Genomic DNA, 27,991 nt, shown 5'->3' with positions numbered 1-27,991 from the left:
CATACTTATTATAATATATTCCATTTCTGCCAATATATCTCCCTAAATCACACACTACCTTTGAAACTAAAATTATAAGATTGAAACTACATAAGAGCATATAGAGACAGAAAAACTTACAAGGTAAAGTAATAGTGGTGTGATAAATAGAAGCTGAGTCAGCAAGAAGCCAACTAAATTATATTGCATTACATTATATTATAATGAATTAAAAATATCAAGAATAGGTCTCCAAAAATGTTGTTCTCCACGGAGTCCTAACCTCCGACTTATTTTCTTACAGTTTATTTTTATCATCAGATATTTTTCGTACTCTTTAAATGTAAGTAGCGAATGAATGTGATTAAATGTAGCCTGAAGGACCAAAACTCACTCACCCACAGTGTTTTTCCTACTGGTCCTGTCACTGTGATCCACACACTCGATGATCATCCTCTCCTACGGATCGATTTATCTGCGCGCAGCTGTCATCACTGATTTCCAACCTGCACACCGTTCACACAGTACAACACGTCAAAATCTACAGCAATGGCAGATCCAAGAATACGGCAGATTAAGATAAAAACCGGCATCGTTAAAAGGTATGGTTGGCTTCTCGTTTCACTTAAAAACGATTTAGAATGTCAAACGAGCTACTCACAGTAGCAATGTTAAGCTAAGGGTTGCGAGCTAACTAGCTTAGCAGGGCAGGCAGGCTGGCTCGGCATCAAACCACACCGTGCACGGAGGAATGTTTGCCCCTTAGGTTTTTACTTTACTCCGGTGCTTTGACGCGGCCTATCATCAATAAGCAGTTTTCTATTGTGTTCGCGTTTGGCACACTCCGCCTTGCTAACACTTCTGGTGTGCTAATACAAGTTCACTGTGCTCGAAAAGATAGCCTTATAATACTGGAATAATGTGCCTAGTGTAACTTGCAGAGGCAGCTAATGCTGGTCCACTGATGCTAGCTGTTAGCTAGTTAGCTATCACACTACTAAGAGCATGTTGCCTCGTTTTTAGCTCGACTGTGAGGTAGTGCTGCTGTTTTGTTGTTGAAGTTGTCCTGTACGCTGATGGAAGAGGTCACTTGCAACAGAGATCTTTTAATATGATTTTATAATAAACAGTATCGAAGTGGTTATAACGTTAAATATGCAATAAACTATGGCTAGCTACAGACAAGCTAATAGTAAGTGTTACCGTTAGATAAACTAATGGTACACTGTTTAAAACACAGCCCTGTTTAGCTCTGTTTTTATCTCCACACATCAAGACTTTCCCTCACCCAGTCTGAGCGTACAGTGGACATTTGTGGAGATATAGGAAATACCTGCACAGTCATGACACTGCATCTTGTATTGCTACTGTTAGTATGGCCCATTGTCATCACGTAGATCAATATCACTGTTAGTAGCCAAGTATGTGTGCACATACAAAGAATTTAATTATTTTGTTGCTCTCAATGTACATACATATAAAATACAGCTTTAACAAGGACTTCAAAAGTAAACATGAACATTTGACTACAGTGCACACACACACAGACACACAGACACACACACACACACACACACACACACACACACACACACACACACACATATTTACAGAGCATCCTTGGATTATGTTTGACAGATGATTACAGTGTGCATTTACCATAGGATTATATAATTTACCTGTAAAGTGGATGCTTGGTGTAATAGGGTTACTTCAGGGATTGTCCCTGACACCATGGACAGTTGGAGTGTTAAATATAAGGCCCGTTTCCACCGCAGGAACTTCGGGGTAATTTTTCGGGGCCGGGGCCGTTGGTGCGTGTCTCCACCGCAGGAACCACCCCCGAAGGACAGAGTTCCGGAACTTTTACGGGGGCTAAACAAGTCCCTGCCTCGGAGTAGGTACTCAGAACGGCCCCGAAAGACTCCTGGCTGGGGCTTGGGGATTACTTGGTGCTGATTGGATATACTCAAGGAGGGATGTGACGTGAACAGAAAGCTACAAAATAGCCGGCATTTTTAAAACTCAGCAGACGAAGGTTAGCTCATTCATATAGTTTCCGCCGCCATGTAAAAAAAACTCACTAAATGGCCCGTGAAAAAATATTTTTTCCAGCGGATATCTTAGTTACAACATGATTGAGCTAGCAAAGCAGTTTTGTATTGCTATGTGTGTGTGTTATTCAGTTATGGGAAATCACGATGTCTAGAAAGCATTAGTAGTGGCTGCAGCTGACAGGGACAGCTCACAACAGCATCTGTTAAAAGCCTCCCGTTGTCGGATATGACATGAAACTACTCCAGTTAGCTCAATCATGTTGTAACTAAGACATCCGCTGGAAAAAATATTTTTTTCATGGGCCATTTACTGAGTTATTACAGACACCGCTATTGGCTAACAGCTAACAACGTCCCTATGTCGCCCCGGTCAAGATGGTCGCGCAACGATTACGTCACATCCAGAGCCCGTAACTTTACAGGAACCTTCCTCGTACTCCGCTCTCTCAGTGGAGACACGGCGGTTGAGAGAGCCGAGCGAGAGGACGTTCCTGTAGTAGTTCCTGCCCCCCAGATAGTACCAGGAACTTCTTCAGTGGAAACAGGCCTATAGCAATGGCATGTGGATAGGAACCATAGATAGAGAAATAGACCTACAAGTTTACTCTGACTAAGCACATTTTAAGAATATCCCATAGTTTGTAAAGTATGGCCAGTTTTTTTAGTTAGTCCAACTTTTTCTCTAGCCACTGAAAGAATTTCTTTTCCAACAGTATGTAAATTTGGCCCAAAGGTTGTTACTGATATTTTACTTAAGTCAAACTTTCTGTTGGGTTTTTGTTAAGGTGCTGTATCAGCAAGATTATTAAGACATTTGTATAATTTGCGTAAACTAATGAGACCACAGCTTATCCCGAAATGGTTGGTACTACTAGAATGCACAAGTATCAAAGCTTATAGTATTATTTGTGTTGTAACACATGGGAAGTGAATGGATTTATAAAACAAATCTACCTACAAGAGTGGTTAAAAGAATGAGAGAAGAGAAAAGAGATTAAAGTAAGATGCTGCGTGTAGCCAAGTGTAGGTTGTATTAGACCAGCAGAATCAGTGAAGAATTACTTTGACTACTTATCAGTAAAAGCAATACATAAGTCCCTAAATAAGAAAGGCCTTTACTGTAAAAAGCACCAACAGGAAATGTGGAGTTTGCAGTAAAAGCATGTTAACATTTGAAAATCTCTCATATGCTCTCTGTTGTCCTTTAGGAGCACTTTGTCCTTGTGATGCACAGTTTCTTTTTAAACTTGGCTTTTTAGCTTTTGAACAAAATGCATGTTTTCTTAGATTTGGACAGGCATGGGAAACTCTTTATATAGACCCTGAAAACGTATGTGGCTGTAAATGTTCGCTTGTGATAAACTGGTATGTATGCCTATGTTGTTATCATAAGAAAGCAGTGTTTGTTCTGTCAAGATATCAATAGTGGTAAATGGTCATCTTAAGGTAATGATCTCAACAAAAACAAACTGATCTGATCTCTACATGTGCACGCACCCTCCATGTCTTTGTTTATTTTGAACACATATGCTATGTTGTTGTCATGTTTAAATAGGAAGGAAAAGCAAACAAAGACAGGTATGAAGTTCATTATTTGCAAAACAGTACAGCAAACCAGTGGTGATGTTGATAGGTTGATAGGTGTAGTGAGTCCCTAGGACCCACAGGGGATTGTTTGAGTGGGTCCCAGGGAAATTGATTGGGCCCCCCATATAATAGCAGTTTTTGACAAATTGTGTAGTTGAGCTCAGGTTTGATGTAACATGGTCATAATTATGATTATATTTATGTATGATGAAATTGCATCTGAAAAATAAAGTCCCAAACATGAAAACTTTTATTTACAAAACATTATACAAATGCCACATCTTGAGGTGTGATCACCAAAATCACCTACCCAGTACAAGGTAAATCAGATAATCTCATAGAAATAGAATTTCTATTTATAATCCATAAAAATTTAAATAAGATATTGTATTTGATAATTCAACATTTTGAGAAGTGTCTCGATTGTTTTTCTTTCTAAGTTTTTATGTCGTCTTTTTACTCATTGAGACCAAAATGGGATCTTATCTTGTGTAAGATATATGCACAGACAAAAAGAAAATTGCACCAGCCAGAAAAAAATATTTTTTCAACACAGTGAGTTTTCTGGACAGCAAAGCATCATTGACTCATCATCGACACATTTGAATACAGCATCTGCTGTCATAGCAGATGCTGTATTGTAAGATTGCAGTGATGTCTGCAGTAATATCCAGTGTCCGAAATAAAATTTTTGGACTGAGTAAGTGGACTGGCGGATGAAAAAATCCGCTGGCCAAGCATATTTTTACTGTCCAGAATTATAAATTGCTTTTTTTTCTGTCACAAATAAAGTTGTTTCAGTACCTGTCATTGAAATAGTAATGTATTATGATAAATACAGACTTAAAGAAGAGGCCAAAGCAAACTTTGAAGCAAACAGTAGTATATTGAGTTGATGAGTATATTGAACAACTCATCAACACAGCCTTAGCATATGAATAAGTTCCCTCCAATAAGCAGTGATGCAGTGTGTATGCCTAGGGCTTTTAATGTGAAAGGTAAGAACCGAAGGAATGATGCTGTATGCTGTTGTTGACAATGTGGGACGCAGTAGAAAGTTTGACTTCTTGGTTCAGCATATGGAGCCTCCTTGTTATTATTTTAGTACTGTCATAAGCATGGGCACAACTCATAACCCTCAGCAACACACTAGCCTAATGATGCTAGCTGCAGACCAGGGAAAAAAAATGGGAGTGCTCGACATGATCAGCTCACGTCACTGTTTAAATGCGCATAAAATAAATCTGGTGTGTCTGTGTGTGTGTGTGTGTGTGTGTTTGTGACACTCTGGCAATGACAGCAGAGGAGCCGCGGAGAAGCGTGTCCCTAAATGACGCCAAAACACAGAAGAGACTAAGCATAGTTTATTTTTTTTTAACTTGACTTTTTAGGTATAAACATTTAGCTGCCAGTGTGGTGGTTTTCAGAGATTTGCTCGCCAAACAGGAAATTTACCTGCATTTGCTGCTTGGCAGGTATTAATTTCGGACCCTGGTAATAATATGCAGATTCGTAAACTGGGGTACATTTTAGGTTCCTAAAAAGGTTACTGTCTACCTGTGGTCCTTGTGGATCTTGTGGATGATCTTGTGAGAGCAGATGGGCGGGTTGTAGATCTGTGCAGAGTACTGGATCGAAAGCAACTATCATTTCACAGTGTTATAACATCCAAAACACAAGATTTACTCTCAGTGGTTTCTGTGCTATGCGAATTACTTTTTGAATATTAATGTTTAAAAATACAAAAACAGCCGAGAAACACAGAGCTAGCTTTATGGCGGTAGCCCCTCCTAGTGAAAAAGCTACAGCACGCAAATGTTTGTGTGATTACAACATGGATTTGTTCTTCACAGTATAGCATTATCAGGGGAAAGACACACTAATAATGAGTTTACTGCGTCCTTTTGGATTTTAATGTGTCACAGACACAGGATGCGACATCATTGGCCGAAGGCCTGTAAGTAGGGCTGTGATGGTATGGATTTATACGATGCAGTCTAAAAACAGTGTATCCCTGCAAACGACACCCATCAACCGTATCACCGTGCAGAAGGAGGGGTGCATCTACTCATGGACAAGAGGCTTGTGCTTGTGACAGCATTAGATGTAAACATTAATGGCGTCTTCCTCGGCTGAGCTGCAACGTTAGCTAGCAGTAGATGCATGCCTTCCTCTGCGTAGTAACATGGTTGGCAGGTGTAGTTCGGTAAGAAGAAAGTAAGAAGTTCTTACATGAAACTGCTCACAACAAGGAGGATGTGGATTAGGTAATGTTTTCTGAAAAGAGAAATTGCTGCATAGTTTTTCAAATGTATTTTTTGTCGCTTTGAGCACCACAACCTGAGTGCCCTCGAGTTCCATTGTATTTGAGAAACAGATATCTCTCCAACACTAGGCAGCTCACACCAAAACAATCTAGATTAATAAATAACACTACAGGTAAGAGTTAAAATACGTATTTTTGATTTTGGGGATGAACTGTCCCTTAAGGCAATTTTATGTTCCACTCTATGTGCTTAGCTTCTTCACTGTTGGCAAAATTTCTTGCTGATGATGGGTGTAGCCTTAGTATTTGCTGTCCTAATAATATCCTAGTAGTACTCTTAATAGTTTAAAAGAATAACGAATTGAAATTCCAAACCTTAACCATAATAAATGTGTTTTGTTTTGTACATCTGGGACACAACACAAGCTTTTTGATGTAGGACACCTCAAGCTCATCATCCGCTTCAAGCCAGCCTATTAATAGAGCTGGCATCCATTCTGAGCTAAATTTGTACAATGTCCACATATACCTTGCTGGAATAGAAAATAGTGTAGATATAATGAGATGTGGTGGGATAATGTGCTCAGTATAGTAGTCTGAGAGTATGTCTCGTCGATCAGGCAGACCTCTAACTCCCTCCTGTCAGTGGTGATAGTGTAATGTGCTATCGATCGTGTTTTGATGAGGGTCAGATTACTAACAGGCTCCCTGAGGTGTTGATGATGCTGACTGGATTTCCCATAGCGGATGATGCGTCCAGTGTCGGAATATCAGTAGAATAATAGTGTACGTCATCAACCAGTATTGTTTCTAACTACTGTACTGATGTTTTTGCGGTTGAGTGTACTATTTGAACATAAGGCAGAAGACATTACATCTCCCCTCCTCTAGGCCAAAAGTACTATCTTGACATGGACCCTTAATCAAGCTGTTAGCTTTAAACGTATAGACTGTCATTGCTTTCTGTCTCTTCATAATCTCGTGTCCCTCCCGTTCAGTCTCCCTCTCCTCTGTTTCTCCTTTTCTCTCCTCTTGTCTTGCTCCCTCCCTCCTCCCTTTTTATATATTGGAGTTTAGAGGAAACCTGCCTGCTCTTTTAGCCAGGCCTATTTCCAGTGGCTTTTGCACATTCCAGTCAGTGCCTTTTCTGCCCTAGCGAGGCGGATGCCCTTAATAAAATGACAACAGTAATTTGCCTTTGTCATTCCGGTCCCAGCACAGACTACATCGTGGCTCAAAAATACAGTGCTAGAGGAGGCGGCCGAATGTGTGTGTCGGCTGGCTCTAATTCCCTTTTTTTCTATTTTCCAGAGAGCTGCCTTTTCCATTAAGCCTGAGGTGGCAGGTCTATTTAAAACCAGCCACGACCCCACCCCTCATTCACACAGCTCTCCAAGTCTGGGAGAAATAAGAAATTAACATCAGGACTGGAAGGGGAGGAATGGACATTTTGTTATTAGACTGTCCTTCAGTTTTATTCAAATTATTCCAGCCTTCCTTCCTCCATCTTTCCCCTCTCTTTGCCACCTTCTTTGACTCTAAACAGGTGACATCACTCACTCTGCATCAAGCACAAGAGCGGGGCTGCCATTGCATATGGTTCCTGTTTAAAAGCTTCTTGATGGAACCGTATTCGAATGAGCAGTAATTGATGTAAAATATGACAGAGTGCTGTTGGCTTCCTTGGCTAAGCAAGGAGCAGTGCATCATGGAGGGAAGGGTCTACAGTAATGTTACTGATTAATGAAGGATCACTCACTTACGCACACGCAGCTGATTTTATGAAAAATTAAATTTGTGTTGTCATTCCGACAAGCAGGCACAGCCGGAAAAAGACTATTAGTTGGGAATCATTATCAATAGCGATATTTTCAAACTCCATTATGCCAATCAGGGTCGGAATCTGTTTAATAGATTTAGTTCCATTTGGCCCGTAATTGATAAATAATCAAAATTTATCAATGTACTCAAGCCCATTTTCACTAACAATCAAGGAAAAGAGGCCCATTTACCACCTGACTTGGTCCAAATTAGGGACTAAATTGATGATCAATTAATCTCTAAAAAGGACTAGTTGTGTGTGTTGTGTGTGTGTGTCTGTGTGTGTGTCTGTGTTTTTGTGTGTGTTGGAGGTGATAGAGGTGGATGAAGGAGTCAGAAAAGCATGATGATAAGATGTGAGCTGGGAGGCATGATACGGGTACAGCAGAAGCTTTTTTCTTTGTGTGCCCACTGCATGTCCACTCAGCATGGAAAAAGTTGTAAGTTTAAGTTGGAACTCGATGTTATTCGACTCTTGAAGAAATTCTATAGTTTATTTGAAATATGTGATGTGCACAAATCAGAATTCAGTTTGCTTTACAGTAGGGCTGATAAATTAAAGTTAGTGATATCAGTATTTAAATGTTGTTGATGTGAAACGTGCCACTGCAGAGTCTCACCTTAATTATTTTGACAGATAAAAAATGACAAGGCAGCAACGTCACTACATGTAAAGACTAAATTTAAATGGCTCTGGCATAGGAAAAACCCTACACTGAATTGACGTGAAATAAGCAAAGCTCAGAGCACTCTGTGTGATAATATGTCAGAATTATAATCTTGCACTCAGTCATGCTCATTATTGTTAAAGGAGTGTTTCATTAACAATGAGATTCTGATATAATATTTACGTTAGATTAGAGATAAGATTAGAGTTGCGCTGAAACAACTGGTTGAATGATTGATTAGGTGACCACTAGAAAGCTGATAACGTAATTCATTTCAGTTAAAAAAAATCATTGAAGATAAATATCAAGCAAAAATGTTCCACAGTTTCTGGTTTTAGTTTCTGAAATCTGAGGATGCACTGCTTTTATCTGTTTTATTAATATGTAAATTGAATATTTTCAGGTTTTTAACTGTTTAAGCCATTAAACAAGCAATTTTACGCATGTCACCTTGTGTTTGTGTCTATTAGTCACTATTTTCTGAGACTTTATAGTTGTCAGTACACAGTGAATTTTGCCGAAAAAGACCATGAATCATTGAACTGAAGGAATAATCTATTAATGAATCAATAATGAGATTAGTAGTTCAGTAGTTCTACAGCTTGAAACCTGGTTACTACATTTGAATTTACATTACATTACATTGGAGGCGAATGACTCTTTTTCGGGACGAATGACGTCACTAACCGTCCACGCTAAAGCCTGCCCTAATCCCTTTACTCCTCCCTTTACTATAATACCATTCTGTCCGCAGTTATCAAACTGATAGCGAGTAGGTTGGATCAGAGCAGAGAGAGTAGTAGAGCAGAGAGAATAGCTAGTAATTTGTCGAATTGTATTGTTAGCATAGTGTATTTTAGTATAGGTTTACAGTTAGTAGTGTGTTTATAGTATTTAGGTTAGTTGGTGAAGGAGAGGCGCCGAGGCTCAGGATTATATGTGCGGGGCGGCGAGGGAGGGATGTGGAGGGCCGCTGTGCGGTGAGAGAGAGCCGAGCCTCCGGGGTATATGTGCGGGGCCGCGAGGGAAGGAGGGGTGGATGGATGCAGTGGGCTGCTGCACGGTGAGCCCAGGCTCCCAGAGAGGGAGAAATAGAACCAAGTAGGATAAAATAAGTCAAAGAGTGGAGCAGGGGACCGGCTGAGCTCCGGCCGCCTTCCCTTCTGCCCGTGTGACACAGTTAGGGGCGGTTTTCCAAGCCACCATCGGCACAATGGATATAAGCTCCACTGTCGGCAGGGTGAAAAAAAGTCTAAGTGTGGAGATGGGGAGAAGGGTGGACAGGGGGAAAGAGGCCGAACTCCAGCTGCCTTCCCTTCTGCCCGTGTGACACAGTTAGGGGCGGTTTTCCAAGCCACCATCGGCACAATGAAAATAAGTTGAAGTCCCTCCCTGCAGCGAGGGACAATCTTCACTCCGCCCCCTTCCTCAACCGCTCGCCTGCCCCCCTCAGCTCCGCCTATCTTTTCTGAATTTTTTGAAATTCAGCTGTGGGTGGAGTAATGCCCAGAGAGGGGGGTTTAGTTTCCCTTTAAATGTATCAAAATTAAACACGTTGTACAACTCCATTACACCATGCTTACCAAACATTTTTAACCCTCATCGCGTGTGACTGAGGTTGTTTCTTATTGTGTTTTTTTTAGGTATCTGAACTATACCCTGCTGAATTCTGGGGCTCTTCACAGCAAGATTTGTGTTAACACTTTTGCTCATTGTCACGATGACTGAATATTAAGGATGCACAATATTATCGGCACGTCATTGGTATCGGCCATGTTTGTCTTATTTTGCACAATGAATATTACATTCATTGAAAAACATTCTGTTTCAGGTCTCTATCTGCTGGTGGCCATCATGATTAGATTATGCATGCATAATGTAATGGTACCGCCACTATTGAAGAGACTTGATGATCACTAAAATGAGGTGGGGGAAAAAAGTGGATATACCTATTGGTTATCGACCAAATGAGTTGATATGTATTGCCATAACGGACATCAGCAAAAAATCCCATATCATGCATCCCTGCTGAATATATGTGATTTCTACTTTGTTCAAGCCAAACATTTTGTATTTGTGATTCTAACACATTTCTTTGTCTTTATAACTTCATACTGTTCCATACTGTTCTTTGGGCTTTGTAGTGTACTAGAAAAAAAAGCATGGATTAAATTTTTATCTAAACTAAATCAGTTTTCATCCCTTTTAAAAATTTCTCAATGTTCAACTTTTAAAGCAACATTTCTGTAAGTCTAATTCACACTAAAATAAGCAGGGACAAATTTAAAGAACCCAATCAGTTTTATTAGTCTTTTTCCACGTAAATGGATCCATGTTTGTGTTTTGGAGAAATTACTTAAGCTAATGTTGTATTCTATTGGTTTGTGTTCTGCATCATAACATTACTTCATTTCTTGTTATCAAATATAAAATAATAATGTGTAACTAAAATGGTGTAACTACTTAATATTTCTATTTAAAAATTGTAAAATAAAAATACAGTTTGGATTTTTTTTTTTTTTTTAATGGACGTGTTCAAACATGTACCCTGTCACATTTTATCTCTTAAAGCTCCATGACATCCACGTGCTGGACAGCATCACCCAGATGTGCTGATCACAGGGATGACTTAAAAACAAATCAGAGCCCAGCCTCTCACCCCTGCTGCCTTTTAGAGCCTTTAGACACAAAAACAGAACAGAATAAAACAATTACTGAAGCAACTGCCATTTAGTCTGGCATATAACCAAGAGTAAAACTAATTGCAGCACTCCTCCTAATGCACCAGTTTTATTTTTTATGATTGATTTAGAATTTTCAGTTTCATATCATTAGAGGTGCTTTTCAGTTTTATATCCTAATGTGACTTGTTGCATTTTGGGAAAGTTTCAGTACTGCTAATTTTTATGATGTAAATAGTTGTCTTAAGTTGCCAATATTGGTGGGGGAAAAATTGATATAGCATAGTATTGTGATATGTTGTGCCACGTTTTTTTGATTATATAAATGATCAATTTTGCAAGTACAAATTAAACTCTTGGTAGCCTACTAAATAATAAAATCAATTGCTTTTTCACAGGGATGTCCCGATCCAGCTTTTTCACTTCCGATCCAGTACCGATATTACAGCCTTGAGTTTTGGCCGATAACAATCCGATCCAAGCGCGTATTATACATATTCATTTATTTTGTTGTCAGTCATGTTAGAAAAGGTTTGATCAAGCGATATTACTCTAACAAGAACAACTTAATCGGGTTAGTTAGAATGATCCACCGAACTGACCTGTTTATTGTTAACAGGGTTAAATAAACAAACTTTAAACTTGAACATTAACATTAAATAAAAAATATAGCTGGTTTGCTTTGGCTGCTTTGGCCCCTTAATAAAAAGAAAATAATTCAACACAAGAAATCTTTAAAATGTCTAACATTGAAATTAAAATAGCAGCAAGACTCCACACACGTGTGCTTTGGCCCTCTAATAAATAAAAAATAGATTAACGCCACAAGACATTGTTGACATTTAACAAACAATGCAGCCTTTCCCTTTCAGTTATTTTTGTAGTGTCAGTACCTGCCTGGCGCTGCTGTTTCCTGTGTGTCTGCATGCTGGCTTGGTGGATTGATAGTAAGTGCTGGGGCGGATAACTGGAATGGACTGCTTGAATCGTGGCGCGCTGGGACTCCATGAAAATCTTGGATCGGCATTTTTCCATGCAGTCCAATCCGATGCCGATGCACATTTTTTGCTAATATCGGCGGCCGATACATCCTTACTTTTTCAGTCCACTAGATGAATTTTGCTGCGATAAAAATGATTATCGTGAGAAATTCTATCATTAAACTTGATCTTAAAACACACTTGTTCATCAAGGCCAATGGCCTCTAGCTCACTTATCTCTGACAATCATTCTGTTCTTGTTTTGTTTTTATTTTCCTTGTATTTGTGTATTCATGTATTTATTTTTGTTTTATTATTATTATTACTATTATTTAAAACAGATGTTGACAAAGTTTTCCATTGAGGACATAATTTACATTTGAAAAAAGGCAAAAAATTGCAATATATATTGCAAGATATGTTATGGCAAAACATTTAAAATCACATTAATATTGTATTGTGACTAAAGGATTGTGATAATATCGTATTGTGAGGCCTCTGGTGATTCCTTCTCCTAGTCGACAGTGGACAAAATGCAACCTAAGAGCTGTGACTTCTGTGCTCCATTACACCACCACTCCGTTACTCTCCACTAATAATCACTTTGTCTGTTGGTCTATAATTGTTTTGTCTACTCACTATTAAAAAATTAATTGCAAAGACTTGTGATTTGTGTATATTGGGTGTGCAAAGCTGCTTTCACCAAACAGCTGCTTTAGTATAAATGTGAAGGTTTGCTCCAGAAGTCAGGCATCATATAATACCCTTTGTGGAAGGTATTTCTCTCAGATATTCAGAGACATTTTTTAAGATATGCAAGTACACCCTCTATGAGAAGATGCTTTAAATTAAAATATACCATATATAATATGTTGAATTTCATATCAGAGCATCTCCACTTGGATGCCAGTGTTCCGCGTAGCAGCAGTGAGGAGGAATGTGTACGGTGGTTGTTATTGAGGTGTGTATCTTACCATCCTTTGGGAGATGATCTCACTGTGTCCCCTTCAGTTAGAGAAACGTTGGAGAGAATGAGGATAGATGGCCTTGTCTGTAAAAGGTGACCATCACAGCCTGCCTTTTTTCATGCTTCGGCCTATATTATCTGTCTGGGAAGCCCATGTATTTATGTTTCATGTTTGATAGAACAACAATGTGTCATTGCCTTCTGTAACTATGTACTTTTTCCCTCTCTTCCTGTCTTTATTTTCTGCAGGCTGGCGAAAGAGGAGATTGCGTACAAAACAGAGGCGAAGCAGCAGGAGGAGAAGGTTGAGCGCCTGAAAACAGAGGGAGCGGACGATTATCTCATCAAGAAACAGGTATGTGGCTCCTTCTTTAATACCGCACAATTACGTGTCTTCATTTGAAAACCTTTGCATTATCCATTTATCATCCCGTTGATCTCAGCCAGTAAGTGAAGAGGTTTTGCTCCTCCATAGTTAGGAAGTGAATTCTATCTTGATGATTTGAGTAGCCCCTTCATTCATGTAATGAGGTCAGTCCACAGTGATAATGAAGAATTAGGTTTTGAGAGGAGAATCATTAGTGATTTTGTAATTTGCTTGATGCAGATGTAATTATATCATGTTACTTTAGAGGAGTTTGATAATTACTGACACATGCTGGCAATTTAGTGTCCCTACCCTCCTCTCCATTCTCTCTCACTGTGCCTGCTGCCCTCCATCATTTGTGTGTGCACTGGAGGAAGCAGTATAAGGTTTGAAATTTTGTATGACACACGTTACTAGCTTGCTTTATGCCGTGATAACATCTTAAACACTGACCTGTCTTCATGTTTCTTTTCTTGTAACTTTTTTGAAAATAACATTTTGATAATGGAGAAACTTAAATGCAGAAATAGGACTATTATGGGGTCATCAATTAACACAGACAGATACATGAGTACAGTTCATTACACAGGGATTTGGGCCAAAATGGTGAAATTAAGAAGAATGTTAACCCATAAGAACCCACTGTGACACAGGTGCCACACATCCTTTAAATGTTCTGGAAAATTCCATGAACAGCTTTCTCCTTGACTTTAACTCATGAAGTCCCAGAGTGACACATACTTAACATCCTGGTGGATCATGTGACAGGTCATGTGATTTGGTCTTCCCACAACAACATTTCCAAGATGTCTGTGTGCCAGGTTACCACTAGGGGCAGAGCTAGCTAAATTTAAAAAGCTTGTTTTTGGTTGCCAAAGGTAAGATTCAAACCATTTAAGAATTGTAATGCTTACATAACAAGTCCTTTATTACATTTAACCTGTTATGAACACATTTCATGAACAAATTGATATAAAACAAGTCAGGTAAATATCGTTGTGACATATATGTCACATCGGACCTTTAACCTTAAAATTGTCATGGAAAACCTATTGTGACATATATGTCACAATAAGAATTTTTTTGTATGATCTGCTCAGTTAACTTAACTTTTTCAATGATATTTAGTTAATACATTTTATATTGTTCAATTCAAAGCATATTAAAACAAATGTAAACAAAAAATCACATCATATGAATCCAGTTATTAACAAAATATATAAGGAAACCATTTTTACCCATCAGTGCATAACAAAACAGACCCTATATCACTTTGTTCTACCCTATATCATTTGAAAATGTAATGAAAATAAATAAATAAAAATTGAAAAGAATAATTGAAAATTGTAATTTAATTTTATCTGCATTATGGATAAGAAGCGATACAGTGTTCAGGATGCACTGACATTCATCCAGGAGACGACAGTGACTTTGAGGGATGTGAAAGTAGCTCAGGTGACGACCTTGAAGACCCTGATTACACTCCCAGCAACAAAGACATGGAGAATGACAAGTCAAGTGAGTCTAGTGATTCAGACTGCAGTCAATCAGGTGATTTAGATGAAGTACCTCAACCAAAGATGAACCCTGGACAGCAAAATACAACTACCCAGTAGTAGTTTTTATTTTTATTCAATTTGCAAATTTTTGCAAATGTATTCATTTGTGTGTTGTAAAACAAATATGAAAAGAAAATGTTGTTGTTAAACCTAAGAGGTAAAGTTAGAATCGTTGTTACCAAACAGAAAAACATGACCAGAAAAAGACTGTAGCTCAGTTTTTTTACAGCTACAATGGCTTGTTGAGAAGACCTCCAATATGATGAGGCAGTCTTTTTTGAATTCAATTTGCAAATTTTTGTATTGTGAAATAAATCAAAATTTTGTTGTTAAAGATTTTGTTATTAAACCCAAGAGGTAAAGTTATGATATTGTGGAAACGCAAATAAAAAGACAAAGCTTTGTTATCAAACCAAAAAAGACTAAGGCTGATTAATTTTCAAAAGAGGAATGAATTTACCATTAACACCCATTGACAGATCTTTGACACTAATGAGTGTTATTTTGAGAAAAATGTCAGAAATGTGTTCTATATGGTCTATTTAGTCTATTTTATATCCCCCATAATTACCCTTGATGGATAAATTATCCAGGTTCTTAACGCCCAATGTGACATATATGTAACATTACAGATCTCTGACAGTGAGGGGTGGTATTTTGAAAAAAATGTCAGAAATATGTTCTATGTGGTCTATTTAGTCTGTTTTATGTCCCCCATAATTTTCCTTTAAGGAGAAATTGGTCTGGGTTCTTATGGGTTAAATATAAGACATTAATCAGTGTCTGTTTCCTGAGAGTATCTATCCCATTTCATCCAGTATTTTTAGCCACGTTAGCACTATGGCTCAAGGGATGGCAATGTCTGTCTGTTGGTCAAACTATCTGTTGGTCCATTACTTTAGTGCAGACTGAAATATCTTAACAACTATTGGATTGATTGCCATGAAATTTTGTATGGACATTCATGCTCCCCAGAGGCTGAAGCCTAGCGTTAAGCCTTTTGGTTATTCCCTGATTTTTCCTGTAGCGCCTTATGACTTTCAAATTTAGGGTTTTGAGGGAAATGTCTCAACTATTGGATGGATTGCCATGAAATTTAAGATCACTTTAGTGATCCCGTGAGTTTATAACTAGCACCATCATCAGGCCAAATTTCAAAGTGCCAAATACTTTATTAAATACTTCCTATGTAAAGGTTCCCTGCTTCGTATATCTATTTGCATATATTTAGTGTATTTTTTTCTTATTTTGGTTGTCTCTTTTTTGTGTTTTATGTATATATTCTATTAATTTTCATGTTACTTCTGCTTCTGAATGCAGTCTATGTATATTTTTTGTTCTCCTTATAGAATTTGACCTATTGATGGTTTATTGTGATTTTTTTCTAATCATATTTGTTATATTCTCATTGTTATAGAAACCTATAATGCAGGTTTCTATTTATGAGTGCATTGTGTAAAGGGAGTTTTGCTTATTGGCCTGCAGTCTGGCAAATGGAGTGCTGATTGGCTCCACCCATGTCTGAGTAGGGCCTCATTTAGGCCACCTGTGAACCCTGCAGCTTTATGCCCTGATGAGCATGACCGAAACATGTTGGTGATTTTAATGTTCATCGTGAACTAGCCATTTAATAAAGGCCTTTTAACTTTTGCACCAGAGAAGAGTTGCCTTGGATTTTGTTTTTTCAAGATGTACTTCACTTCCTGACCAAAGAGCACCTTCATGGATACCATGATACTGCAACCCACATGAGCGCTTCATCTGCTGTTGTCTTCAATGCCAAATACTTTGGTTTGGGACTAAATACTGCAAAGCTAATAACATTCCCTTCAGCTTCAGCTGTGCTTCGTGTTAAGTGCTAATTAGCAAATGTAAGCATGCTAACATGCTAAACTGACATTATTTGTGCGTTCCATTTTCACTGGGAAGTAGAATTTCCAAGTTTGCAGTCGCACATTTCTACTGGAACACCCCCTGGGGTAGGATGTCTGACTCAGAAAGTTGGAGGAACCTCGCTTAACCTGGCTTTAAAATACAATATGGCTGCCCCACATGGCAACAGCATAGAGTGTATATTGTAATGGACGTAGCTACTGTTATGTCACCCATTGGTCTGTGACTGCCATGTTGAAGCCTCGCGTATGGCATTTTGGCTGTCTCCATCTTGGATTTTTGGAGTCAGAAGTGGCCATGTTTGGATGAGAGGTTGTAGCTGTGGAGGAGCAGGGATTGGATCTGACTTACAGACTGTAGTGACGCATCACAGACAGCATTACTCTCAAGCGGCCCCGTCCTTAAATATGATGGCTTTAAGCTTAATAAAGTTGTAAATGGGTGAGTTATAAAAAAAAAAAAAAATTCAACCCCTGCACAGTTGTCGTGTATGTTGAAATTAGTTACAAAGACAAAAACCCTTTTTAATACCAGGCTGTAAAGGGGATTGACTGTGTTTTGGAGCCAGTCTCAAATGGCCATTTGATGAACTGCATCTCCCCATTGGCTTCATTTTTCAGCCTCAGGGTTTGCCGCTTGGTCACCAGTGGTGCTAGCAATGTACTTTTTATTACCACTTCTGTCTTATTTGTGTGTGGTCAAACAGTCACACACCATACTGTCTGCACAGACTGGTTGTTTCCTTGGAGTGCAGATAGTTGACAGTGTTTATGAAAAGCATCATAGTAGGAGGATCCTCTAAAGCTGCGATAGCCATGGCTGGAGGCATCATGTTTTTGGGTTGTCCATCCGTTCCATCCTTGTGAAAACGATATGTCAAGAACGCCTCAAGGGGACTTCTTCAAATTTGGCACAAATGTCCACTTTGACTCAGCGATGAACTGATTAGTTTTTGGTGATCATATGTAAAAGGTCAAGGTCACTGTGACTGTGTCTGTCTCATTCTTGTGAATGCCAGTATTTCAAGAATGCCTCAAGAGAATTTCTTCAGATTTAACACAAACATTCACTTGGACTTGGACTTGGAATTGCATTTCAGAGGTCAAAGGTCTCTTTCTCATTCTCGTGAACACGATATCTCAAGAACACCGTACAGAAATTTCTTGAATTTTGACACAAATGTCCACTTGGATTGAGGAATTAACTGATAAGAATTTTGTGGTCAAAGGTCAAGGTCAGTGTGACCTCACAAAATATATTTTTGGCCATAACTCAAGAATTCGTATGCTAAACATGACAAAACTTCATACAATTGTCTAATAGGACAAAATAATGAAGCTATGACATTTTATATCCAAAAGGTCAAAGGTCATCTTCACTGTGACATCATAACATTCTACAAACACACATTTCTGGCCATTATTCAACATCATCTCAGGAACAGAAGGAGACATATTTCTATTCTTCTGTGCTACTGCAAAAACAAAAAAATCCACAACAAAACATTGAATCTAAAACCCAGTATCCTTGATATTAAATGCCCCCCTTTTTCCCCAAAAAGGCTGAAAATGTGGACAAAACTAAAATATGTGGGTATGATCAACAGAGGCCTCAGTCTCAGTTAATTTGTTGATTCACTTTACATGTTTCAGGCAGAGAAGAATTGCAATGCACTCACCGCTTCTGATTATGTTTACTGGTAACATTAAAATTCAGTGTGTGTTTTGTTTTGTTTGTTCATTCATAGAGCGGCGGCTCAGGCTGAGCAGCAGGCTTGGCTGGTGTTAAATGGGGAGATTGGGAGGCCAGATGGATTATGGTTGGAGATGAGAGGTCTGAGGCAGGATGGATTAGAGATTTTTATTTTAATGGAATCAATACGCTGTAAGTGTCATCTTTATCCAGCATTGATGGGATCATTCCACTGCACTGGGAGGGCACCATGACTTTTCTCTGTTTCAGCACTCCTTTGCTTAGTCTGCTTCACCTTGTCACATCTAGATGGCAACCAGCTCGACTAGTTGTCTACCGTCTTTCAGTGTGTCAGGTAGTCTGCCAGCCTGCCTGCGTATGAGTTCATCTGACTGCCTGTTAGTGTGCACAGCCGTGTAATACACACGCGTGTAACGGCATCCATGTTTAGACTTTCCAGCTCGACAGAGGGCTAGGTGAGGAAGCATCTGTCATGAGTGAGTGTGTCTGACAGCGTTAGCCAACTCTTCTCTGCTCTTTAGGGTGCCAGCTGGGGGAATTCCACATTAGCCGCGGCTGTGAAAGTTCCCCAGGCTGTAACACAGTTTCACTCCAGGCGTAGTAATACCTCTTTACGCCTGATCACAGTGCCCTCGGCTTCAGGGTTTCTTCATTTATCCAGGTGTGCAGTCAGATCGAGGTGGTCCCCTGCTGCCCAACTCTCTGCCCGATCGATAACTCAATAACATATTTCATACCGCCGTCTTGTTTGGAGATGTTAACCACAGTAGAGTGTATGTGGGACACCCTGCATGTTTCTGTCAGGAACAAGGCAACAACCAAATGCAGCGAATGAATATGCCTGTATCTAGCTGTTAAATTAATGTTCTATACTTGGAAAATACATGTTCGATGATGTGTTGATTTTTGAAATGAAAAATTATAACGGGAGCAGTGGTGGGGGTAAGTCCAATTAATAAAGATGGTGATGGCACTGATGTGGTCTCTGTGTGGTTTCAGATGGAGGTATTGCAGGAGTCCAAAATGATGATCCCAGACTGCCGTCGTCGTCTGACCACAGCACATGGAGATCTGCTTCAGTTTTTAGTAAGTAACTCTCAGAGTCGCTGTTAAGTTAAAGTGTAAAAAAACCTTTTTCATCTCACAACAGGACACAACTGTGTGGATGAAACTCTCAATCCATTTATTGTTTCTGTGTTACGGTAACTAATTTATAACCTTGTTGAAAAACTACATGGGGTAAATTTATTTTTGAAATATTATAGACACATGACAACAAAAGCAACCATTCATCACAAAATTAGCCTGAACCTCAGCTTGTGTTTGACACAAACGGGGTTTCTCCCTACCTCAGTGTACCTTTATAGTCCTTTTTGTTTCTGTTACATTTCTGAGAAAAACTTTACAAAGCCGATCTAAAACCAGACATGTCCCATGGTTCATTCTTATGTAGGAGAAAGTGGACATTGCTCAACATTTGATTGACTACAGCAAACTGCTTATGCCTTGAGTTTGGAAATGTGAGAATTTATTTGTAAATAAAGCTGCAGTAACTATAATGTTGGCCAGTAGGGGCCAGAAATATTATAACAAACACAGTCCTATCCTAATAATGTGTTTTATAGTTATTATGGCTAAGGTGTTGGCAAACAACTGCCCTTTTAGGCATCCAGCAGAAAAAGAGCAAAATTATAATTCATGTGGAGTCAAATTTCTGGCTACTTGACAAATCTAGCTACTAGATATATTCTCTAACTTTGTCTGCTGTTAAGTGCAACAGGGTTCCCATGGATCCTTAGAAAGTTTTAATGAATGAATTAATATAAAAATAAGGCCTTAATTGATATTAAAATTTCTTAAACCAATCTTTAAAAAGTCTTAAAGATGCTTAGATATGGGAAGTAGGATTTTATGAACCTTTTTCTCTGGTTTTGTGTTGTGAAATCTCAAAATAATTGGTAACACTAATTTTTAAAATAATTTACAGAGTGTCTCACACATTAATGTCACACAGATTAGGATAGTGGAGCCAGCAAAACATTCATAAGCCCCATTTTTACCAAGCAGTACAGTACCGTACAGTTCAGTACACTTTTTTTCTGTTTCCACTGTGAAGAGTTGTGGATGTACCAATGGAACCGTCCCACACGGTCCTCCCTCTTTTTGGGTACCTAGCACACTGATCCGGTACTAAAAGGTGGAGCTCTGAACACTGCAGTCCGTTAATTGGTCAGTAGCGGACTGTCACTCTTGCTCAGAGCTGAGTTGTGGCTGGTTTTGAGGCTTATGTGACCAGTGTTCATACCATGGAGAGTTTTATTAGTAGAGTGTAACTATAAAATGATGTTTTGTTGCCTTTTGTTTGCAGCTGTTGTCTGAGAAAAAATAACTTTCACTTTAATGGGCCAACTGCCAGTGACTTTTAAGGTGGAACTTGTAATGTTAGTCAATGCATGAGTTGACGGCATGAATCCATCAGCACACCTCTAATTTTACTGTGACAACTTTGACCATTCCATTAGTTTTTATATGACATACAGTTTTAGTAATGAGTGGATCTTGAAGCATTTATATTTATTAATTTCAACCGGGTTATGTGAACGGCATATAATCTCATCCTCACTCGAAAAAAAAAAGGATTGTGGAGCGTTGTGTGGGCTCTGGCAACACTAAATCCCCCGAGCTTGCCTTAAAAGGACTAAATGTGCAAATCCACTATTTTTAAATATCCCATGGAGAGGGACTCTCACTGCAACCTGTTGTATTCTGTTCTGAAAATGTTGGCGTGCAACCTCATTCTGTAGACGATAAACGAGGTGCAGACTTCCATCTGTGTCACCGGTAATGAGGAAATACAATGAGTGCTGGACAGAGCAGTGAGTGACAACAACCCTGCCCACATAAGAGTACTGTTTGCAGTGGAAATGCTAGGGTCTAGGTACCATGTCTGAAGGGTTACTTTAGGTTCCAAAGGTACCATACTGAAAGAGTTTGGTGGAAACAGGGCTATACTGTCTGCTAGCTATCTGTCACTGTACCTTGGACAACATGAGGAAGTGCAGATTCAACAGAGATGGGCTATTTAACCAAGATTTTGCTGCATGGCTGAAACTGACTTTGTGTAGTTTATGCAAAACGTTTTTCACACTTGGCACAAAGGGAATCAAATCAGTGGAATCCCCTAAGCAGAGTGAGAATCACAAAATTACCAGGATACTCACCAACCAATGCCAGTTCTGTTCTACCCTTGTCTTTGCCACGAGACAAAAGTCATGTTTTATGTTAGAATAAATATTTAGGCAAAATTGTCCCTAACCCTAAGTAATTGATGTTGGTTCATCTTTTTTTTTTTCTTCTGTGGGGTCACTGTAAACTTGGACATAAATGTCATTCAGGGTGCCATTAAAAAGTCTTAAAAAGTCATGAACCTAACTTGGCTTTAGCTGTAGGAAGCCTTGTGTGGTTGGATGTGTGTGATGGGTTCATCACAGCTATTTTACTGGTGTATCAGGGTATTTTCTATTGTATCATAGCAAACAGATCAGCGTGTAGTCAAAGCATCTCAGCTGAAAAAATCGCTGCGACAGGCGTCTATATGGGACAGGCCTTAAATTTCTTTGCACAAAACTGTTGCTTAGCAAAGGTGGAAATATGATCAAATTTTTTATTTAAACCATGATGACTATTACTTGGAGGAAAAATTAGGCTTCGAATAACATATGAATTGCAAATCATTAATTTGATCTAGGTCCGACAGACAGGCCGTCAAGAGATTACTATGGCACCTCTCATACCGCCAATGCTACTTTATCCTGTTAAAACAATTAACCCTTTGATTTTTTTGATCGGTGGACCCTTACGGACTAAAGGACTATGAATGTCCGGGATTACCGGGTAATCGAGGAATGGACACATATTCTGACTTTATAACAGCTTCAGAGGAAGGGAGTCACCGCTTGTTTTTTCATCATGCCAGTAAATCTAATTGAATTACGATCTTCTTTGGTGCATAGTTTCAGTAAAATGAATTGAGTGATTGAATTGTGGAGAATCTAACTGAGCTAACAATGTGTAGCATCTCTATATTGACAGAAGTTTTAACATGTACATTTGTATGTGTGATTGAACCAGCTAACTAACGTTAACTCATGTGAGTAGCCAACAGCCTGTTTTATACATCCAAAGGACTTCTATAAAATGAACTGGCAACCAGACCAGGTGTCTAATTGACCTGTGGCTAAGCCACGCCCCCTCCACTCACTCAGACAAAATATCAACATTCAGTGACCGGCGCTATGGCAGGTGTCACAGTACATGGCATTTAGCAGGAGGCAATTAATGATTTTTGGAGACACGACAATCAGATGTCATTGAGAAGTAACCAAAAGGGCCTAAACTACGCATTGGCGGGATATATTCATCATTTTATTGTTGAGAAGGTCGATGAAAGCTTAAATTACAAGCCGAAATTTACAGGTCCCAGTGTAAACGTGATAATCCGCATCTCGTTGCCATCACCATCAAAGACAACAAGATAGAGGATCAGCATTGTTCATGCATTGCACTGGCTCAGATATGAGAAAAGGATAATGGCCTTTTTACCATCTTTACCAAGAGTGTCTCTCCGTTAGTTTGGTGCTACAGTATTTACATTGAATCATTCAGCATAACGTTTGCCAACCTTTGTTATCTCTGTGATTACAGATAAGTTAATGAAGTTAAGCTCCATAAGTTAACGTTAGCTTAACTAGAGCCCTTTGGACAACAGCTAACAATGATGTACGATCACCAAAGTACAAAACTAGAACAAAATAGGCTAATGAACTCCCAGCAAACAAGGTGACATGATGAACAACGGAGCTGGGAGCTAATATTAGGCTAACTTTAGCTAACGTTAGCTAGAGATGTTAAAAATAACTTCATATTTCTTTGCAGCAAAGTGACAATATGTTGCCTCAAACACAATATTGACTTACCTTAAAACAGATGTAGACATCATTGTTAATCTTATTCACATTGAGTTGGTGTTGTGGTCTACCGCACAACGTTATCCAAAGGAGACACTTTTCTCGGTTGAGATGTGGTTTAGGAAAGGGTAAAAAAATACACCTCGTCACCCAGCCTCTCAGGATACCTTGTGTCGGAGTTGCATGTACCCCATGCACACTGTTTGACCATTTTTAAACTTCAAATCTCCGAAAAAGCTCATAAAACCAGACAAAACTGACTTTCTGTAATGCATTTCAATGAACGTCCAGGCAGAGAATGTCTGAGTGTATGGGAATGGCTATACGCACTGTGATTGGCTCATTCCGTTTGAGGGCGGGGCTTAGCCATAGGTCAATTGAGACAGGCCCTTATTTGTCAAAATGTGTAGCCACACCAGGCTAGTAAAAGAAACTGGCCATTTGATTGTAACTAGTTTTTATGGCACCTTATAATAGCCAATAATGCTTATTGCAAAGCACTAAAATCAGGACCACCATTAAGCCACCCTTAATCCCCGCAAGGAAATTCCTTCACTGCAACAGCCCTACATTTGAACTGACGTTGCAGTGTAATAGAATGCAATGTTAGTGCATAGCTCAAAGCACAGGTGTGCCAAAATACCTCCTCACAGAGACGATGGTTGTAGGTTGTTATGGTATTTTCCATTTGCACTGGGAAGTCGGAATTAAGAGGTTCTCATGCAGTTGAATGTTTCAACTGGAACGCCCCCCAAAATCCAAGATGGCTGCTCTGTACATGAGCAGTAGTGTAAGCTGTAGTAATATAGTGTTTATTAGATCTTCTGTCTTATTTGTGTGTCATTACAACAGTCGTTCACTCAGTTCTGGCCAACTTCTATCCTTGGACGTGTTGCTACAGTGTTTGTATGTGCAAAAAATACAGCGTAATGTGTTGTTATTAACTGGTATTATTAACAATTGCTAACCTAACTTGAACTGGTATTACTAACACAATCTTGGTTTTCAAAATAGTTTTACTTTAATGCAGTCAACTAACGGCATTCCCAGCTCTGACCTCTGACCTCAGGCTGATGTGTCACTTACTTTGTATTGGTGTGATAGCATATATCTCAATGAGCGATACCTCAAAGCTGAATCAAATAAAACTGTAGCTAATCTACTTGACCACATAAGGGGTTATGGGAAAATGTTCTTTTTTTTGTAATTTTATTGAACTGAACAGGAAAATATGCTCAAGCATCACATGTTACACTAATTACCCATATTTTGGTGTATCCATGCAACCACAGCGTGTGTATTTAATCCCGTCAGGACTTAAGTTGATATGGTGAGAAGCAAACATAAGCATGCGTGTCTCAGGGTCATCTCAATTAATCCAGAGCAACAGTCAGGCAGCTGGTGGTGGTGTGAGTCACTCACATGAGAGCTGGATGGTAGGCAGAGGGAGCTAACCTGGAATTAGCAACATGTCCCCTTCCCCTATCACTCATCCTCCCTCCTTTCTTCCTGTTAGACAGACATGCACATATGCACACGCTCATCACAGTTCATTAGCAGCGCTGTCACTTCGATGACCACCACAGGAACTCGCACACACTTGATTAAAGGACATGAACACCATACTGTCATGTTATCCCTCGGCCCAACCCTTAACTGCTAAATTTAGATCCTGGTAACTGAAATATGACCTCGTGCATTAAGTTTTATGACGATAATGAAGTGACATCCAAACAATACTTTTATAAAGACAGTGACAAAAAGAGAGTTGTGGATTTCTTCATAAGTACCCAGCTGTAATTCCTCATTTTTGGGTGCAGGAGATTGCAATATTTTTTTCTGAAATGCCAATAAAACAAGTGCGTGTGTGTGTGTTTGTGTCTTTTCAGGAAACAGAAGAGGATTTGGCCGAATCAGAGGAGTACAAAGAGGCTAGAAACGTATTGGACTCAGTGAAGCTTGAAGGATGATTTCTGATCTGTTTCTGTTCTCACTGTGAGATTCACTTGCTTTAAATGTCCATTCCTTTCGTCAGGCCCTGTTTGGAAAGCGTGGAGGCAAGCTGAATCCATTCAGAGTCTCTGTTCTTGATGTAATTATTTCTACTGTTTACTGTTAACGTGCCACCACATTTGATCACACTCCTCCTGTGAGTAAAATCCCACAAGAACACGATAAAACATTCAGTTTTACGCCAGAGGAGTAGAGTTTTTTTTTCCTTTAACATTTTATTCATCATACTAATACACAGTTTGAACTTCATAGACAGGATGAAATACACACAGGTTTGTCTTTTCTGCATTTTTAATGTTGTGGGTCCACTGTGGGATTGGCTTTACACTGGTGACTATTGTACATGGTGAAAAACTGCAAATGACTGTAGAGTGTGTTATGAAGTGACGGCTTTCCTTAATACTTTTCTAATTCATTTTGCATTCCTTTTATATGTATTTGAGTTGCTTAAACCTGCAGGACCTTTATTGGCTCCAGCCTGTGATAATGATGCATCCCAGAATACTTACCAAAGCCGCAAGTAACAATTATTTTCATTATCAGTTAATCGTTTGATTAATTGTAAAAATTACCTATCACAATATTCCTCAGCTTGTTTTGTTTGTTCAAACAACAAATATAGTTTACTGATAATGATGTAAAACAGTGGCCAAGCAGAAAATGATCAAATTTGAGAAACTAAAAGCATTGAATGTTGGCATTTTTTTTAATCAATTTTAAAAATGATTGGGGATTGTCAATTTCTTTCAATCTACTAATCATTAATAAACTGACGGTTTCAGCACTCAACTGATGGATGTAATTGCAGTGAATTATCCTGTTAAGAGCAGTGAAATGGATTGTGTCTTGATACCTACAATAAAAAGGAGCACTTTGGGAAACCCTGTCAGTCAAAAGACAAATGTTGGTTCTAGCCATGAATGATGAAACAGGCCCGTCTGGTGTCCCTGCAGCAGTTACATCTATTATCCAAATGGCCTAAAATAACGACACCTTGTATTAAGGCTGAGAGAGTCCTTCCTAAATAGTCCGACTAATAAATGAACTCAATTGCCAGACAAATTAAGGTTACATTTGACTTGATCCTTATTTTACAGATTTCGATAATTATCGGGATCACCCCAAAGTCTCATTACTGCCCTAATGAGGCGCTGCTACTCCGTGACATCTACCCCGCTCCATCTCGTTAAGGAAATCGCTCTTCAATGCTGATTATTTTATTTGGAGGTATAATTATATTTCTTTCGGATAAATCACGGCCTAATCGAGTCCGTGCAGAGGGCAGCGGCGCTAATTGAGGCATGAGATGCAGCGGCGGGGCGCTACATCTGGGTTTATGTGACCAGAGGACCCGTGCAGGCTGCTCACTGCTCTGAACATGTTGAGGCTGGGTAACAAGAACTATTCACATCCTATACTGAAGCAAAAGTAGGAAAAAATGATGTAAAATGCTCTGTTATAGGTCCTGCATTCAAATGATTTACTTGGGCTAAAACTATGGAAGTATTATCTGCAGAATTTACCTTAACTATCAAAATAGAAGCAGTCATTAAGTAGCAGACCCTTTCAGGGAGTTGTATATATTAGCCTATATAATTGGATTTTATTACTAATGCATACACTTGAAAGCATTTAAATGTGGTTGAGCAAATATCAGCTAGTTTATATCCTGGTGGATAGTTTCATCTATGGAAATGCATTTTATTTTATAAACTTATCACCTCTGAATGTAGATCTTAATTTGGAAAAAGTCTGGTAGCGTCACTGTAGGTGTCAAATACATGTAGTGAATACAGAGCAGAATATAGTGTCAGACATGTATAGAGGACTAGAAGTATGAAATAGCTTAAAATGAAATACAAGTATTTAAAGTCATAAACATAAACCACTGCATACTGAACTGACCTACTGTGATTTTATTAAGAGTGAACAACACGTTTTGATCGTCGCTTCTTCAGGTTTGCTCAACAGACTCCTGTGAGCACTCACAGGTGTGCCAAATATACATGGGTCATATGACTACTTATCACAGCAAGTATTTAAAACATCATCTTAAATACAGCACTACAGTCGGCCCAGCTACGTTCCATCCTCCGTACTCCTTCCATACTCATAACTTGACTCAAAAGTAACATAGTGGGGCTTCTTTATCCCTAATTTGGAATATAGTTACTCACACTGAAATCCTTTCTCAAACAAAATTATCCTCTCTGTTTCTAAGATCACCTCTCTCATCTGCTGTGAATTATCAAGGACACCTATAGGCCTCCTAAAGTTAGCACTAAATGAAGGAGTTGGTTTCACTTCAGAACAAGTTTCCCTTCCTTTTTCAATCTAATGATGTAAGAGACTAATGAGAGGACAGCAACATTTGCTCAAGTGATACAATTTTGAGGTATTACCACTTCAATTGTACATCACTTTGTACTTGTACTTACAATTCAGATGAAAATACTGCATTTTTACTAGGCTA

General features: G+C 39.0%; 1 protein-coding gene across 1 annotated transcript; it reads left to right on the top strand.

Moving 5' to 3' along the window:
- The first annotated feature begins 422 nt into the window (after positions 1-422).
- tbca (tubulin cofactor a) lies at positions 423-26,399 on the top strand. Its single transcript, XM_049603958.1, has 4 exons — positions 423-581; positions 13,256-13,361; positions 19,538-19,624; positions 25,395-26,399. The coding sequence occupies exons 1-4, from the start codon at positions 529-531 to the stop codon at positions 25,473-25,475; spliced, it is 327 nt and encodes a 108-aa protein (XP_049459915.1). The 5' UTR covers positions 423-528; the 3' UTR covers positions 25,476-26,399.
- The last annotated feature ends 1,592 nt before the right edge of the window (positions 26,400-27,991 follow it).

This window comes from Epinephelus fuscoguttatus, linkage group LG18 (assembly GCF_011397635.1).
Source record: "Epinephelus fuscoguttatus linkage group LG18, E.fuscoguttatus.final_Chr_v1".
Lineage (NCBI taxonomy): Eukaryota > Metazoa > Chordata > Actinopteri > Perciformes > Serranidae > Epinephelus > Epinephelus fuscoguttatus.
Note: the sequence above shows the minus strand (reverse complement) of the source record. Positions and strands in the feature narration are given on the sequence as shown.